Below are 18,826 nucleotides of genomic sequence, written 5' to 3'. Positions count from 1 at the left end.
CCGTAAATGAGACATGGCATCCAAAAACCAATCCAGCAAAATTTCAACTCTAAAAGCCAAATTGCGCTCCTTCCTTTCTGATCCCTGTCGTGTGCCTAAACAGCAGTCTATTACCACATATGGGGTATTGCTGTAGTCTGGAGAAATTGCTTTACAAACATGAGGTTGCTTTTTCTCCTTGTGGAAATAAAAAAATTCAGCGTTTTATTGGAAAAAATTTATTTCTTCATTTTCACAACCTAAGGCCACATGCACACGACCGTGCCAATAATCAGGTTAGAAGAGATCTTGTGGTGCAAAAATAAAGGAAACACCCCAAAAAAGACCCCATTTTGGAAACTACACCGCTTGAGGAATTCATCTAAGGGTGTAGTGAGCGTTTTGACCACACAGGTGTTTCATAGATTTCATTAGAATTTGGCAGTGAAAATGAAAACTTACATTATTTTCCAATAAGATGTAGCTTTACCTCAAAATTTCTCATTTTTTCAACAAATAAATGAGGAAAAGCACCCCAACATTTGTAAAGCAACTTCTCCAGAGTACGGAAATACCAAACATGTGGTCATAAACTGCTGTTTGGGCAAGCGGCAGGACTCAGAAGGGAAGGCACGCCATTTAGCTTTTGGAGTGCTGATTTTGCTGGATTCATTTCTCTGAACCATGTCGCATTTGTAAAGCTCCTAAGGTACCAGTACAGTGGAAACCCCCCAAAAGTGACTCCATTTAGGAAACTACACCCCTTGAGGAATTAATCTAGGTGTGTAGTGAGCATTTTGATCCCACAGGTGTTTCATAGATTTCATTAGAATTGGGCAGTGAAAATGAAAAATTACATTATTTTCCAATAAGATGTAGCTTTACCTCAAAATTTTTATTTTTTTCAACAAATAAATGATGAAAAGCACCCCAACATTTGTAAAGCAACTTCTCCAGAGTACGAAAATACTCAACATGTGGTCATAAACGGCTGTTTGGGGAAGCGGCAGGACTCAGAAGGGAAGCACGCCATTTAGCTTTTGAAGTACAGATTTTGCTGGTTTGATTTCTCGGCACCATGTCGCATTTGTAAAGCTCCTAAGGTACCAGTACAGTGGAAACCCCCCAAAAGTGACTCCATTTGGGAAACTACACCCCTAGAGGAATTCAATTAGGGGTGTAGTGAGCATTTTGACCCCCCAGGTATTTCATAGATTTCATTAGAATTGGGCAGTAAACATGAAAAATTTCATTTTTTTCCACCAAGACGTAGCTTTAGGTAAAAAATTTTCATTTTCACATCAAATAAAGGAGAAAAATCTCCGTAACATTTGTAAAGCAACTTTTCCAGAGTACGCAAATACCCCATATGTGGTAATAAAGTACTGTATGAATACAAATCAGGGCTTAGAAGGGAAGTAGCGCCATTTGGCTTCTGGAGAGCAGATTTTGCTGGATTGGTATTTCTGCACCATGTCGCTTTTGCAAAGCCCCTTGGGTACCAGTACAGTGGAAACTACCCAAAAGAGACTCCATTTGGCAAACTACACCCATTGAGGAATTCATCTAGGGGTGTAGTGAGCATTTTGACCCCACAGGTGTCTCATATTTTATTAAAAATGGGCAGTGAAAATGAAAAATTACATTATTTTCCAATAAGACGCAGCATTAGTTAAAAAATTTTCATTTTCTCAACAAATAAAGGAGAAAAAGCACCGTAACATTTGTAAAGCAACTTCTTCAGAGTAGGGAAATACCCCACACGTGGTCATAAACTGCTATTTGGACACACAGCAAGGCTCTAAAAGGGAAGGAGCGCCATTTAGTAATTGGAGTGGAGATTTTATAAGATTCGTTTTTTGACACCATGTTGCATTGAGCTATAGTACCAGTGCAGTGGTACCCCCCAAAAAATTACCTCATTTTGGAAACTAGATCCCTCAAAGAATTGATCTAGGGGTGTAGTGAGCATTTTGACCACACAAGTGTTTTGCAAAACTGAGTAAACAATAGATGTTGCAGATTGAAAATTGCTGTTTTCCACAGATATGCCAATTCAGTGCCCAATGTGTTGTGCCCAGCTTGTACCACCGTAGACACACATCCCATAAATTGTTAAGCGGGTTCTCCAGAATACCCCATATGTGGTCATAAATTGCCGTTTGGGTACACTGCCAGGCTCAGTTGGACCACCATTTGGCTTTTGAAGCGCAGATTTTGCTTGGTGTATTAGTAGTATTTCAGCTTATAATGTGGGGGCATATGTGAGCTGGGCGGAGTACATCAGGGTATATGTAAGCTGGGCGGAGTACATCAGGGTATATGTAAGCTGGGCGGAGTACATCAGGGCATATGTAAGCTGTGAGGAGTAAATCAGGATATATGCAAGCTGTGCGGAGTACATCAGGGTATATCTAATATGTGCGGAGTACATCAGGGCATATGTAAGGTGGGCGGAGTGCAACAGGATATATGTAAACTGTGGAGTACATCAGGGTATATGTAATATGTGCGGGTACATCAGGCTATATGTAAGTTGTGCGGAGTACATCAGGGTATATGTAAGCTGGACGGAGTACATCAGGGTATATGTAAGCTGGACGGAGTACATCAGGGTATATGTAAGCTGGACGGAGTACATCAGGGTATATATATGTAAGCTGGACGGAGTACATCAGGGTATATGTAAGCTGTGTGGAGTACATCAGGGTATATGTAAGCTGGGTGGAGTACATCAGGGTATATGTAAGCTGGGTGGAGTACATCAGGGTATATGTAAGCTGGGTGGAGTACATCAGGGTATATGTAAGCTGGGCGGAGTACATCAGGGTATATGTAAGCTGGGCGGAGTACATCAGGGTATATGTAAACTGGGCGGAGTGCATCAGGGTATATGTAAGCTGGGCGGAGTACATCAGGGTATATGTAAACTGGGCGGAGTACATCAGGGTATATGTAAGCTGTGCGGAGTACATCAGGGTATATGTAAACTGGGCGGAGTGCAACAGGTCATAATAGGATGATGTAATAATGGGGAGAATGAATAATCCATGGATTGGTGTGGTACGCTTTGAACCAATCCTTTATATACAGGCCGGGATTATTGGGTATTATACAAAATATCTGCGCTCCAGTATTGCCTTGCATTTGACTTCTTCACTATCCCTATAAGCCGCACAAGGCCCTAAAGTTTCCTCATCTCCGCTGCATCTACAGGGTCCACCTGTGGGGTCCAGCAAATGACGATGTGGGGTATTTAGTGAAATTCTACTGGACCTAAAAATGAATCTGGGCCGTCATTTAGAATAATTTTGCATCATTGTGTTTTGAGAGTCATAAAGTGTTATTTTTCCGTTGGCGGAGCTGTGTGAGGGCGCGTTTTTTGTGGAACGAGCTGTAATTTTTATTGGTTCCATTTTGGGGTACATGCGATTTTTTTATTACTATTTATTCCATTTTTTGGGAGATGAGGAAACCAAAAAACAGCCATTCCAGCACGTTTCTTTTTTTTTTTTTTTTACAGTGTTCATCGTGCAGTATAAACAACATGTTAACTTTATTCTGCGGGGCGGGACGATTACAGCGACACCAAATTTATATCGTTTTTTTTACGTTTCACTGCGTTCCCACAATAAAAATACTCTTTTCTAAAAAAAAATTATGTTTTAGTGTCGCCATTTTCTGACAGCCATAACTTTTTTATTTTTTCGTTGATATCGCTGCGGGACGGCTTGTTTTATGCGTGACGAACTGTAGTTTCTATTGGTACCATTTAGGCTGGGTTCACACGACCTATTTTCAGACGTAAACGAGGCGTATTATGCCTCGTTTTACGTCTGAAAATAGGGCTACAATACGTCGGCAAACATCTGCCCATTCATTTGAATGGGTTTGCCGACGTACTGTGCAGACGACCTGTTATTTACGCGTCGTCGTTTGACAGCTGTCAAACGACGACGCATACAAATACAGCCTCGTCAAAAGAAGTGCAGGACACTTCTTTGGACGTTTTTGGAGCTGTTTTCTCATAGACTCCAATGAAAACAGCTCCAAAAACGGACGTAAAAAACGCTGCGAAAACGGCGCGAAAAACGCTGCGAAAAATGCGAGTTGGTCAAAAAACGTCTGAAAAGCAGGGGCTGTTTTCCCTTGAAAACAGCTCTGGATTTTCAGACGTTTTTGGTCACTACGTGTGCACATACCCTTAGCGTTACTTGCAACTTTTTGATCACTTTTTATTACACTTTTTTTGAGACAAGATGACCAAAAAATAAAATGCCGTCATTGTTTTTTATTAAAAATTTTTACGGTGAAAACTATTCCAGGGATACCTTTTTGAAAATATGGGGGCCATGGAGAAAATACAGAAAATTTACATAACCATTATTAGTGTTCCTGAATACCCCAATCTCTTTTTCTCTTCTGGGTTAATCCTGACGTAGAAGCTCTTTTTATGTGACTTTATCTCATCTAATGTGTTGATACTGTATAACTATACTTGATTATCTGCTCATATAGATATATGTTTTTTTTCTCCGAATACTGCAATATTACTTATGCACGCATGTGCTATGTTTTTGTTTTATGTTTGATGTTTTCTATTTGTATATTTGCTTACTTTGGTATTTTTAAGTTTTACATTGTAATGCTGTTTTCTTACAATAAAACTCTTTAAAAAAAAACGTGCGGTAAAAAAAATGTGATATTTTTATAGATCAGGCCATTCCGAACGCGGCGATACCTATTATGTATATATATTTTTTTCATATTTTCATTTTTTTTCTAATAATAAAGGAGTTGATCAGGGAAACAGGACAAGTGTTGTGTTTATTATTTATTAACTTTTATTTATTTTTCTTTCACATTTTTTACTTTTTCTTTTACACTGATCTGGGGACTTGAAGATCTGGTCTTCTGATCCCTGCTACGATACACTGCACTACTTATGTAGTGCAGTGCATCGTAACTGTCATTTTTCATTTGACAGTTAGCGTATTAGGTCCTGCCTCGGGCAGGACCTAATAGGCTACCGTACCTTGGCAACCAGGAAGCCTATTAACGGCTTCCTGGTTTCCATAGCAACAATCGCCACCCGCGATCCATCGCGGGGGGGGGGGCGGGGGGGGGGTACAGAGGGAGCTCCCTCCCTCTGTCAACCACTTCAATGCGGCGGACGTCATTGACAGCCGCATTGAAGGGGTTAAATGGCTGCGATCGGCGGTAACAGCCATCGCAGCGGCATGTCAGCTGTGTATAACAGCTGACAACCGCTGAAAATAAAGCGCGCACAGCTCCTGTGCTCGCTTTATCTGCAGGGCGTAACTGTACGCCCATCTGCGGGAACTCACTTGGTTTCCGGGTGTACAGTTACGCCCAATAGCGGGAAGGGGTTAAATCCTGTGAAACGCCTAAAGCGTTAAGAAACTTTGAGGGGTGCAGTTTTTTAAATGGGGAGATTTGTGGAGGGATTTCTAATATATAGGTTTCTCAAAGCCACTTCAGAGCTGAACTGGTCCCTAAAAATGTAGCTTTTGGAAAACTTGAAAATGTGAGAAATTTTGTTAAAGAGGCTCTGTCACCAGATTCTCAAATCCCTATCTCCTATTGCATGTGATCGGCGCTGCAATGTAGATAACAATAACGTGTTTTGTTTTTTTTAAAACGTTCATTTTTGGCCAAGTTATGAGCAATTTTATATATATGCAAATGAGCTGTGAAATGGACAACTGGGCGTGTTTTTTTTCGTATGTCCAACTGGGCGTGTATTGTGTTTTTAACTGGGCGTGTTTACGTGTATGACGCTGACCAATCAGTGACCAGTCAGCGTCATACACTCCCCTCCATTCATTTACACAGCACATAGTGTTCTTACTAGAACGATGTGCAGAAACATACACAAGTGTCCTGATAATGAATACACATGAAATCCAGCCTGGACGTCATGTGTATTGAGAATCCTGACACTTCTGAATCTTTTCTGTGAGATTTCCAGCAAGGGAAACTAAATCTCATTTACCTCGTAATCTCGCGAGATTACGCGTGGCTTGCTGTAATCTCACAGAAAAGATTCAGAAGTGTCAGGATTCTGAATACACATGACGTCCAGGCTGGATTTCATGTGTATTCTTTATCAGGAGATAGGGATAGGAGATAGGGATTTGAGAATCTGGTGACAGAGCCTCTTTAAAGAGGCTATGTCACCAGATTATAAGTGCCCTATCTTGTACATGATGTGATAGGCGCTGTAATGGAGATAACAAGTTTGTTTTGTATTTATAAAAACGATCATTTTTGATGGAGTTATGACCTATTTTAGCTTTATGCTAATGAGTTTCTTAATAGACAACTGGGCGTGTTTTACTTTTTGACCAAGTGGGCGTTGTGGAGAGAAGTGTATGACGCTGACCAATCACTGTCATACACTTGTCTCCATTCATTTACACAGATCATTTACTAGATCACTATGTGCAGCCACATACACACATTAACGTTACTCAAGTGTCCTGACAGTGAATATGCATTACCTCCAGCCGGGACGGGATGTGTATTCAGAATCCTGATACTTCTGTAACGTTTGTGTGGGATGCAGAGCAAGCGTAATCTCGCGCGGTTACGCTGTAAATGACAGCCCAGCGTGATCTCGATGTGCTGTTCTGCAAGTCACACACAAACGTTACAGAAGCGTCGGGATTGTGAATAGACATCGCGTCCCGGCTGGAGGTGATGTCTATTAACTCTTAGGACACGTGTGCGTGTACGTGTGTGTGTGTGTGTGTGTACATAGTGATCTAGTAAGATCACTATGTGCAGAGTAAATGAATGGAGAGAAGTGTAGGATGCCGATTGGTCAGCGTCATACACTTCTCTACACAACGCCCACTTGGTCAAATAGTAAAACATGCCCAGTTGTCTATTAAGAAAGTCATTAGCATAAATCTAAAATAGGTCATAACTCCGTAAAAAATGATAGTTTTTCAAAATAAAAAACACTGCTGTAATCTACATTACAGCGTCGATCACATTATGTAGAAGATAGGGCACTTATAATGTGGTGACAAAGCCTCTTTAAACTTCTAAGCCTTGTAACGTCCTAGAAAAATAAAAGGACGTTCAAAAAACAATGTCAACATAAAGTAAACATATGGTAAAAGTTAACAAGTAAGGCCTCATGCACACGACCGTAGTCATGTGCACGGCCGTGATTTTCGGGTCGGCCGGCAGCGGACTGTCAGCCGCGAGCCGTCTGCAAATCACGGGCAATGCACATGGCCACTATTTTCAATGAGCCCGGACCGGAGAAGACGGCCGTAATAAGACATGTCCGTTCTTTCTGCAGTGCGGGCTCCCGGGCCATGACCAGACCGTAAAAACTACGGTTGTGTGCATGGCCCCATAGAAATGAATGTGGCCGCAATTGTCCCGTGGATTTTCGGGGGAGTTGCGGCCGCAAAAACACGTTCGTGTGCATGGGGCCTTACTATTTTGTGTGGTATTACGGTCTGTCTTACAAGCATATACATTAAAAATTTTGAAAACTGCTAATTTTTCCAAATTTCTCCAAATGTTGGTGTTTTTCAGAAATAAATGCTGAATGTATCGTCCAAATTTTACCACTGACAAAGTACGTGTCATTAGAAAACAATCTCAGAATCGCTTGGATTAGTAAAACCAAACAATTATTACTGCATAAAGTGACATCATATTTGAAAACCTGACAAAAATTGGCTACCTCCAAGGGGTTAAAGAAAAAAAAAAAAAGCCGCCACAAATGTGATAAAATAATATAGAAAAAAAAAAAAAAACAGCACTCATCTTATTCCCCCTCAGATCAAGTGCAGATGCTCCGCCATTCCCCGTCTTTGTTTACAGGCTGCCGGCAATGCCTGGCTGAAGCGATCACGTGCAGCCACATCGCTGCTTGCAGCCTGTACACAAAGACCGGCGTGGGACCACCAGAGCATATGTGCCAAGCTGGAGGGGGTTTGAAGAGGGGAGTACGGTTCTTACTTGTTATTTTAGAACATTTGCACCTCCTCTTTTTTTTTTTTCAAACTACCAGACAACTCTTTAAAGAGGACCATACGCGTTAGATGAACGACGGCAGGACCGGCAGATGGTGGAGGAAAGAAGGGTAGGGCGTGCTGGATTTCAACATGCCTTATCCTTAAAACTTACAGGAGATACCCCGCCACCAGAGGTAAACGGCAGCATCTTATTCCCCTCTCTGAACGTGCATGTGAGGGTTGTGAGGAATAGCGGCCGACCGTTAACTATGGTGCACGGCCACCTTTAGTCAGTGCTATAACTTGGTTATTAGACTTTTTTTTGTATAAAGATTGATTACCCAATAGACGACAGAATCGGTTGGTAATAACCAAGTGGCTTTACCGACATATTGAGCTTCTAAATGTGATATCCTGGATACTGATAATTGGCCATATAATAAGGTTGTCCACGATTAGAAAACATGGCTGCTTCCATCTAAAAACCCACCTGTCCATGGGTTGTTTCTGATATTGCATGTCAGGTACATTGAAGTAAATGGAGCTGACCTGCAACACCACACACAACCAGTGGACAGGAGTGGCACTGTTTTTGAAAGAAAGTAGCCAAACCCACCCCACACAAAGTCTTCAGTCTCTTACAGTCCAACAAACACAGAAGAACCCCTGCAGAGTGACAAGACCCCGGGGAGCCCCCACATGACCCTGTATAAATTCAGCCTAAGACCCCCTGTAGGATACTCAAACTGCACATACACTGCTCGCCATGGCCCCCTAGCTCACATAGACTGCTACCCATGGGTCACCCCACCTTCAACGAAGACCCACTTTATCAGCATCAATGCAAAACCCAGAGCCACACTCCAATCTAGACAGACTTCAGAGCAGACCCTTGTTCAGCCCGCCTGCTCTTTACGCGCTCTGGGGGAAAAAAAAACCAAACATGAATGCGATCACGTGAACACATAAACACGTGACCGCGTGACGTCAGCACCTTTCAAGGAGCCAATACACTCTAGCATCTACTATGCGCATGGCTGCCAGGAGAACGTGATGACGACAGACGACTCGTTCGGTGTATCGGGAGGGGCCTAGCAGAGCCCAGAGGTTGGAGTTAGACGGAAACGGAGGGGAAGCCGGGGCGGGCGGCTAAGTGGGTACAGGAGAGTGCGGTGCCGAAAGGCCTGCAGACTGACGGAATGGTGGAGAAGGCCGGCTGCGGGAGAGAGTCTATGGTGAGTGGGAGTCCATGCACACACTGTACGCCCAGGGCAGATGGCGAGGGTCGTACTGGGTTGTAGAGGAGGGCGTGGGTCACTGGATACAAACACCGCACCTTGGCGACCTACACTGCAGCCACCTTACGTTGCTGCGCCCTAATGTACTCTGCCAGCGGTCCTACAGGTCTAGGCGGCTGTCATCTCATCGCCTATACAGTGCTCACGCCTGCTAGGAAGGGCCCCGGGTGGCCTATGGTCCAGCGCATCCGCTGCGTGCTCATATGGAGGGATATGCCCAGTTCTCCCTGCCCATAAGGACAGACGTGTGGTCTGTAGTCCCGCATGTGCCAGCCCTCAGTGTCTATGTGACTTGTTCCACCCTCCCCCACTGTAAATCGTGTATCCAGATGGAGGGGGTATAGTCTGGGAACTTGTCATGTCTTCTGTACAGTTACTGTTCTGCTGTGTTTACAGAAGCTCTAAGAGAAGTTCCAGTACCTCTGGGGGGGGGGGGGGGTTTCTAATGGAAATGCGGTCAGCAGGCATATGTTACCTTTCCTTGCCTAACATTTCTGTAGCCTGCTCCTCTATTCTACCCAAGGGGAGATGCAATCAGGATCCGTTGTAGCTTTGGGTTCAAGAGTGGAAACTTTGGGGCTATTTTGTCCAGATCTGCTCCTCTACATGTTACCCTACAACAGTCATGTTGACAGTGATACTGCTGTTTACGGACACTCCGCTATAGTTGACGTTTCTGAGCAGAAAACCTTTATGGAGAAGATTTATCAATGTGTCCTAAGCGAAAAACTGGCAGAAGTGGGTGCATCGCAAGTGGCACATGCTGCGGCTCTTCTCTGCTGCTCTTCTCTGCATCACACACTATACTGGATTTGACTACACACATTTCATCCAATCCAGAGCTTTGTCTTGAAATGGAAGCCTCTGTTGTTTCAGTGCCTGCATAGCACACGTCCATTCCCAGCTGTACGATGTATATGATGCATGACTGTAGCCACATTATAGGAATGGACACGTCGCTCCTGCATGGATGCTTTTCTTTTCAATCTTAGGCACAACAAAGATCATTTGATAATCTACTTGTATGTGTCCCGTTTTTTTTTTGCTGTAGCCTTGGCTATGAAGCCTTTTAAGCACACCCTACACAAACAAAAACTGCTTGGTCCCATGTTGGTTATTACTGTCTTTGGCTGATCTTATGTTTGCAAATAGCGAGTGTTGTTGCATATGTGCGGTGTATTGTACAGATCTATAATAAATGTAAGGTTATCTGCCGATTTCTGATAGATATATATATATATATTAAATTCTAAGAATATGAAATAACATTTAAGTAAATAAAGTCAGACTTTTTTTAATTTTTACCTTTTAATTTTTCATTAAATTCTTCCTTGATTGTAGCCCTCGCTAATACCAAGTGGATTAAATCCTGCCCTTTCGGGCAGTTCACAGATGCACACCAAACAGGGCATGAAATTGGAGGCTGTGATGGAGCAACTCCAAAAGCAACAACAACAAGCTGCTCGCAGCATGGAGGTACGGGAGAGACAGATAAGAGAAACACAACTGCTGTATGCCCAACAGCTGGCATCACAGCATGCAATGAAATCTACACCTGGTCCTGCCACTTTGCCAGCTGCTAAGGTCCGCCCGCCCATGGCACCTCCACAGGTTGCTAGTGATCCAGATGAAGATGAGGACATGGAAGATGATGATGAAAGTGATGAAGGAGATTCGTATGAGGACGACCGTAATCGCAGGGAAGGTCAGCAATCTAGGTTGGCACAGAAGTATCTACAGGTTCAGAGGGAGCAGCAGGGAATAGTCAATCCACAAGGGAACCTTGGCCAGCGAAATCCTGCTGTGAAAGAGGAGCCCCAAGATGAAAACTTTAATCCCTCACCCTCTAAACATCCAAAGCAAAATCTGGAGGAGCACATTAAACCGGTAAGATCATCATCCGTTGTAAATATACCAGCTTTAAGGCCTCATGCACATGACCGTAAGGGTTTTTACCGTCTGCAAATACAGATCTGCACCGGTCCGGAATTGTGGTAGCGCCAATAGACTTTTATTAACTAGTCTGTGCTGCAATTGCGGACAAGAATAGGAGATGTTCTATATTTTGCGGATCATTTCTATGGCACGGACACACATCTGTAAATATACGGAAAGGTGTCCGTGGCCTTTAGAAATGCAATTTTATCCGTAATTACGGATGAAATGTAAGGTCCTGTGCATTGGGCCTAAGACAAGGATATGTCCATATATATTAACAATAAGGCTGGGGCTGCACACAGACATTGTCTTTTACTTTTTTATTTTTACCCTTTAGTCATAAATGACATAAGTCGCTCAAAGTCACATGTACAGACAATTTTCATGTTAACTATGCAGGAAACAAATTTGGCGCAACAGATAAATCCAGCAGCAACTGGAAGGGGATTTACTAGCAGCTTTAAGACACTTTTGTGGCGTAAAAAGGTTGCAAGTTTTGGCGCTCACAATATTTGCTCTAACTTTTGCGACTTTCTCACCTCACCGCTTTTTAATAGTGGGCGTGGTTGAGAGTCATGTACCAAATTTATTAAGAGGCATGCGCCTCAATACATTTGGCTCATTATTACAATTTTAATAAATCTCCCCCAATGTGTTCCTAAGGACTGCACTAGTCAAAATGTGTGTAGCTTAGGCTTCATTCACATCTGCGTTCGGGCTCCGTTCCGTCGGAGGTTTCCGTTTCCATCACCATCGATTTCAATGGTGACTGATCCGGTGCCAATGGTTTCCGTTTGTCTCCATTTTGCAAGGGTTCCGTTGTTTTGACGGTATCAATAGCGTAGTCGACTTGCGGTCACGTGATCGGTGACGGGCCGACGCGTACAGAAGGGGGAGGCAGCCCTCAGTCAAGTGGCGCTGTATCAATACGTCACAGTACAGGAAGAAACTACACCACTTCCTGTACCACGTGACTGGGCAGTGGAACAGCAGATCCACACATGTTTTATGATAACTAAATTAGTATTTTTATTTAATAAAATGAATGCTAAATATTTTTTTCTTGCTGATAACCCTTTTAATGTGTCTGTATATGAGAGAGATGAGTGGTCGCAGTGCCTGCCTGGCGTGCCCTGCATTGTCCACGTTTCACATAGGTAATGGAGCAATCCTCCAACAACCATCTAATCTCTATGGTCAGCTTAAAGGTTGGTCGGTTTTTGTTTTGTTTTTACTATAGGAAGTGATAGTAATGCCACATCCTCAGCAATATACTTTCTCATCAGGGGTCATTGAGGGAGTTATTCAAGGGGCTCTCTCCTAAGGGTAAGTTCACACAGAGTTTTTGACGCGTCAAAAAACGGCCGGAAATGCCTCCCCTTGATTTCAATGGGAGGCGTTTTTTCCCACGAGCCGAAAAAGTCTCGCAGGAAAAAGCGACATGCCCTGTCTTCAGGCGTTTACGTGTCTGACCTCCCATTGACGTCAATGGGAGGCAGAGAAAGCGTATTTCGCTGCGTTTTTTGCCCGCGGCGCTCCATGGAAAAACGCTACGATGATCGGCGTGCAGGCAGAGCAAAATCTGCCTCAAAATTCCAAACAGAATTTTGAGGCAGATTTTCTACCTGCAAAGAACTCTGTGTGAACCCGGCTGGAGTTTTTCTTCAATGGTTCTGTATTGCTTTACAAATGAATTTGTTATTTTAAACTAACAAAGTTTAAGGTTTTCTGTCACCTTTAGTTATGTACAACTATGTAACTTCCATGGCAATTCCTAAGTAACAAGGCCACTCACTTGTTTTTGATCCATTCCATTTAATTTTTTTTCATTCATGAAGGTCAACCAATTCTATTTTTATTTTTTTTGTAATACAGTGCACAAAGTAAGAAAACAGTTTTGTAAATGATCTTACATAAAAACAATCTACGGTTTGTTTATAGGGCTCCTATGCAGACCTGTGTCTCCATGGTAACAGACTACAAACAAACCCTGTGTAGTCTGATCCTGCAGTCATATTTCTCCCTTCAGTCTGCCCCTTCTACTGTCTGCAGGTTAGCAAGAAGAGGGGTGGCTTTAAACTTGGTGCCTTTTCATATGATATAACCAACATGATTGGGCAATTGTTTCTATTATTTTAAATGATAGAAGTGTGATGAAAAATTGCGACCAATTGTGTAAACACTTGTTCATATATGTGATTTACTTTCATTGCCAATAAAACCCAAAGCTAACTTATTATTTGTAAAACAAGACTGCTAAATTGGTTCACTTTTTATTTTATTTTGGATGCATTGGTGAAATAAAAACACGTTTTATAATAGAGGCAAATACTTGTAATCTGAATTGAAGGTTGACATTTTCTTAAGCATACTGTATTTACTGCATGCATTTATATTTAGGCAAAATCTCATTCATACAGTATATAAGTCAACACATTGTTGTAGACTTGTAGTTTACAATTTCAGAACTCGCGAAGACGCAAGCCCTCTTATCACGAATTAAAACCTTAGTATCACGTTCACACCTTGGCGACATCCACTATATAACTATATATGTGTATATATATCTATATAGCAATATAGTGAATGTCGCAGGGGGATGTATAGAGCGGTTTCTGGAGCAGAGCCAACTCCATACGCAGCGAGTGTCTGCACTATATTACAGGTGACATCCTGCTCTAATGGACAGGATCAAAGATAACGCTTATTACAGTCGTTTAACCACTTAGATGCCACGGTCAATAGCCAATGTAACATCGAAGCGGTTAGACAGAGGAGAGACCTCTGTCATCCCACCGGCCCCCTGTGGCTGGATCGCAGGGTCCTTATGGATTGTCCTGGCAGCCGGGGGACTGCCTTCTTAGTATTCCTATTAGACCGTGCCAGAGCTTAATAGTATACAGCTGACAGAACAATACACTGCAATACAGAAGTATTGTATAAGCCATTAAGCGATTTCATGTTTATTTCCCCTAGTGGAACTAAGATAAAAAAAAACAATTAAAAGTTTAAAACCCTGACCTTTTCCCATGTATTACTTTTTTTTTAAAATTGAAACAATGAAAAAAATATATAATTAAGTAGTGCTAGAATTTGAACTATTAAAATAGAAAGTTCTTTATCCCAAGCGGTGAACGCTGTAAAAAAAAAAAAAGACACAATCGCTGTTTCGTCACCTCGCCACCCGAGAAAGTGATGATCAAGTCGTGTGTACATCAAACTAGTACCGATAAAAACTACAGCTTGTCCGAAAAAAAAACAAAACCTTTTACACAGCTCCATTGACGAAAAAATAAAGTTATGGGTCTCAGAATATGGCGACACAAAACAAATATTTTAAGTGTTTTAACTTTGTAATAGTAGTAAAACTTAAAAAGAATAAATATATAGCCGTTTTCATTCTGACCCACATAACAAATTTCTACCACACTTTGAATTTTGTAAAAAATAAAAGCACAAAACCCTCCATTTCTTTTTTTTTTTTTTTTTTTTTTTTTTTTTTAAATTTATTTTTTCTCCCCATCCCACAACATTTTTCCTTAAAGGGAATGTGTTGCTAGCAAAAATTTTTTTTTTTTTTTAGTTAAACAGTTAGTGTGTAGGTGATTAAACATTGTTCCAATTTTTTTTATTTTTTTCACGAGTCAGGAAATATTATAAATTAGATTCTAATTTATAATATTTCCCAGCACTGGTCACTAGATGGAGTAATTCCCAAAATTGCAGCATTGCATGTGGTAAAGCAACCACATTGCTTTATGCTGCAAAATTGGGTAAAAATCCCTCGCTCTAGTGAGCTCTCAGCATCCCCCCCCTCCTTTATCCTGGCTAGTGCCGGGAGAAACGAGGGGATTGAACGGTCAAACCTCCTACACGGTGTCGCCATTTTTTGAGCTAACACACAGTGTAGAAGGTTTACATACACTAGTAAACACACACTGAAACACGAACATACATAGAAATCACTTACCTGCTCCTGCCGCCGCCGCTCCCTCCGGTCCGTCTGCTGCCGCTGCTCCAAGTGCACAAGTCCGGCCGCGATTTCCGGTCTACAGGAAAATGGTGCCGGACGGCGCTCAGTTCAACTTGGACATGCGCCGTTCCCACACAGACGGCGTACACATAGTGGATGGAACGGGCCCCGTTCGCATTCACTATGGGACTGTAGCTGCCGTATTCCATGTCTGTGTGTGTCGTTAATCGACACATACAGAGATGGCATAAAAAATGGCAGCCCCCATAGGGAAGAAAAAGTAAAAAAATAAAAAAAAGTAACACACAAACACACAAATAAATACAAAATTTTTTAATAAAACACTAACATCAAACTGATATAAAAAAAAATTTTTTGGTGACACTGTTCCTTTAATACTTTATTGTAAAATAAATTGTGCCATTTTAAAAAATGCAACTTGTCTCGCAAAGAACAAGCCTTGTTACGGCTATGTCGACAGAAAAATGAAAAAGTAATGGCTCTTGGAATTCAGAGATGAAAATAATGGAAACTGGCTGAAGTGCCAAGAGGTCAGAGCTTTTCCAGTATTATGTGAATAAAGAAAAGATGAATCATTGTGTAATGAAAAGTTCTGCAACTTTCATGTATGATTTTATTTTTCAAGATCTATTTGGGAACAGTCTTGCTTACATCCAGAAGTTGAAAACTGGTACAGCTGAGAGTTTGCTACAGTGTATCAGAAGTCTGATGGTGCCAGGGCTCCCCATAGTGGTGGGTTCAGGCAGCCATTTTTATTGTTCACAGGTCCTATAACATGGCCCGATATGGGCTGTGAAAACGAGCGCCGATCGAGAATCCCAAACATTGAGATGTGATCTAGGCTGATTCCTATATAGTCATTGGGATCTCATAATATTTGGCATGTATGAGATGAGGACTACAGAGAATATAACGTTGTTGTTCTTTCGATGCATTCATAATGTAGATATAATTGCTGCTGACTATATTATCTAAATGAGACAACCTATACATAGACACAAAAGCCCAAAATAGCGAAAATGGTAAATCTTTATTGTGATGATCAAATACAGTATATGAAAATGATGTTTATTAAATAGGGACAAGGACAGCACAGGCAAAATGAAACCTGCCATGTGGTATACAATACAACCACCCACATGCACCACACCACTACTATTTATAAAGATAAGGACATATAAATATATTGTGCCCGCATGTACACATGAATAGATGTAAAGATTAAATGGGCACAAATAAATACAAGGCAAACTATATAGAACCACAGAGCACAGGTCAGAAAATACTGATGGATGCTGTAAAAGATCCTATCATAAACGCGTAAGAGTCAAGTACAGAGGAAATAATGCAAGGAAAAGCCCTAGTGGGGCAAAAAGACAAGCTTACCCTGAGACATGGTGACCCAGTATCAGGCGGTGGTATGGGTAAGCGCAGAGACGCGTTTCGCCAAGAAAAGGATAGGCTTCGTCATTATTTAAATGCTCATCCGTGATGAGCTACGTCTCCTGGTAGTGCAATTACATTTATATCCTAAGGCCTAATTCACGTGTATACACGTTTGTGTATAATTGCCACGGTCCCTTTTGAAGCTGTGGTGCGACAATTTAATGTAGCTAGTCCTGCACAAAGGGCAACAGATTCAGACAAGAATCCGCTTGCGGTTTTCGTTGCCAGTTGACGGATCTCCAGCAAAACTTGCAACATGCAGTTTATGCTGTGAAATTTGTTGCGCATTTCCCTGCAGAATACCAAATGCAAATAATAAATTAATAAATAATAATGCTCAATAAAACTAGTGAAAACCGCAGGAAAAATATGCAGCATAAATTAACATTTTAAAATCTGCAGCACAGGTCAATTTACGTGTGGATAATATATGCAGCATGTAGATGAGATTTGTTAAAATCTCATCTACTTTTCTGATACTCTATTACGCTGCAAATTTTCCATTAGTTATCTGCCACGTGTGCAGGTACCCTTAGGGTATGTTGACACAGGGTGGATATGCTGCATAAAAGCACACCGCGTATTTGCCCTGGTCGTTGCAGGGAATTCTGGCTGAAAACCGCACCAAGTTATGGTGCGATTTTTCAGCTGGCATGTCTGCTGTGGAAAACTGCACGTGTAAAAAAAGTTGCATACTTACCTTGGCAACGCATTTCTCTGCTGGGCTGCGGCCCGGCCTCCTAGGATGACTTTTCATCCCATGTGACCGCTGCAGTGGTCACATGGGATGAAACCTCATCCCAGGAGGTTGGCCTGGATGAAGAAACACAGAATTTGGGGTAAGTATAAGTTGTCTTTTCCTTTCTGAGTTGCCATTTTTGCAGGGGAATTGCAGCTTTTCCGCCGCAAAAAAAAACGTAACCTCTGCTATTTGTTGCGGGTTTTACCTTCCCATTGAATTCAATGGGGAAAACCCGCAACAAAGAAGCAGCAGTTATGCAAATACAATTGACACGTTGCAGATCTAAAAAACTGCACCACCGGTCAATTTCTGCGGAAATGGCGAGGAATTTTCTGCATTTTTAGCAATGCTTGGGGATGGTGACATCTGTGAAAAACGAAGCAATTCATCTACTTTCCGCAGCAGGAATTGACACGCTGCGGTACAAAAATATGCACCGCAGATCAATTTCTGGTTGGAAATCTTACTCACTTTGCTGCTACTGTATTCTGCATATTTTCCATCCGCAATTCCGGACGGAAAATAGGCAGCGATTTCGCTACGTGTGAACAAGCCCTTATGCTGCGCATTTTCCTCAAACAAAATCCATTTCAGAAAATCTGCAGTATTTACGCTACGTGTGAACCCGGCCTTATTGTCAATTTGTTATCTTTCGGATATAAAATGACTCCGTGCTTATTCATGTTGTGCTCCTATTGCTTTATCGAACTTGTTTTCCTTTAAAGCGAATCTACTTTAAACAAATGTGCAATCCTTGGTATGCTTGCATTATTGAGGAAAATGGTACATTAGGGGTTAAGTTTTGGTATTTATTGGCAACTCCTTCTTCATTACAAGCTGCCACATGTTGGGTATGCAACCCCTAGACACTTTAGATGGATTGAGAGACCTGTTTAGCCTGACTAACTGGCCACAGTAGTGAATAGTTCCTCATGCGTTCCTAGAATCTGGTTTTACGTCTTATTCCAACTCCATCTCTGCTGTCCTCCCGCGGGCCACAGAGGGAAGACTGTTGTATGGTCAGATCTGCTGTTCACTATGGCTTTCTACCTTTCTGTTGTATATATTCGTATATGGCTGAAATTGTATAATATTGATGAACATCTGTCTTTTTTTCAACCGTACTGACTATGTAACATTATCAGTTTTTGTCAGAGGACCTCGTGTTTCTGTATTTCCCAAGATGTGCAGCCATATTATTGGCATAGGCTAATGTTTTTTAGTTTTTTTTCCCTTTCATAAGAAGTTTTTATATTCCGGTATCTTGTTTAAGAATTCTTTGTTAGTGGGTACAGTTAGATACATTAAATTCCCTCCTAAAGTATAATTTGGTATTCAGCGCACTCCTCTTTGTACAAATAGACAATATCCTTAGTCATGTCAAGTATGAGGGCCTGTTCCTGCCCCTGATTGGCACTGAGCGGAG

General features: G+C 41.8%; 1 protein-coding gene across 5 annotated transcripts in view; it reads left to right on the top strand.

Moving 5' to 3' along the window:
- Positions 1-9,027: 9,027 nt before the first annotated feature.
- ARID3B (AT-rich interaction domain 3B) overlaps positions 9,028-18,826 on the top strand; it is a 103,605-nt gene continuing 93,806 nt past the window's right edge. For 4 of the 5 annotated variants that reach the window (XM_075857822.1, XM_075857821.1, XM_075857820.1 and 1 more), the window contains exons 1-2: positions 9,028-9,217; positions 10,622-11,167. In XM_075857822.1, the coding sequence (XP_075713937.1) occupies positions 9,182-9,217; positions 10,622-11,167 (582 nt within the window). In that variant the 5' untranslated portion in view covers positions 9,028-9,181. The remainder of the gene's footprint in view (positions 9,218-10,621; positions 11,168-18,826) is intronic. The other variant, XM_075857823.1, reaches the window with a different exon arrangement.

This window comes from Rhinoderma darwinii, chromosome 3 (assembly GCF_050947455.1).
Source record: "Rhinoderma darwinii isolate aRhiDar2 chromosome 3, aRhiDar2.hap1, whole genome shotgun sequence".
Classification (NCBI taxonomy): domain Eukaryota; kingdom Metazoa; phylum Chordata; class Amphibia; order Anura; family Rhinodermatidae; genus Rhinoderma; species Rhinoderma darwinii.
The sequence above is the reverse complement of the archived record's forward strand: the minus strand, read 5'-3'. Positions and strand labels throughout refer to the sequence as shown.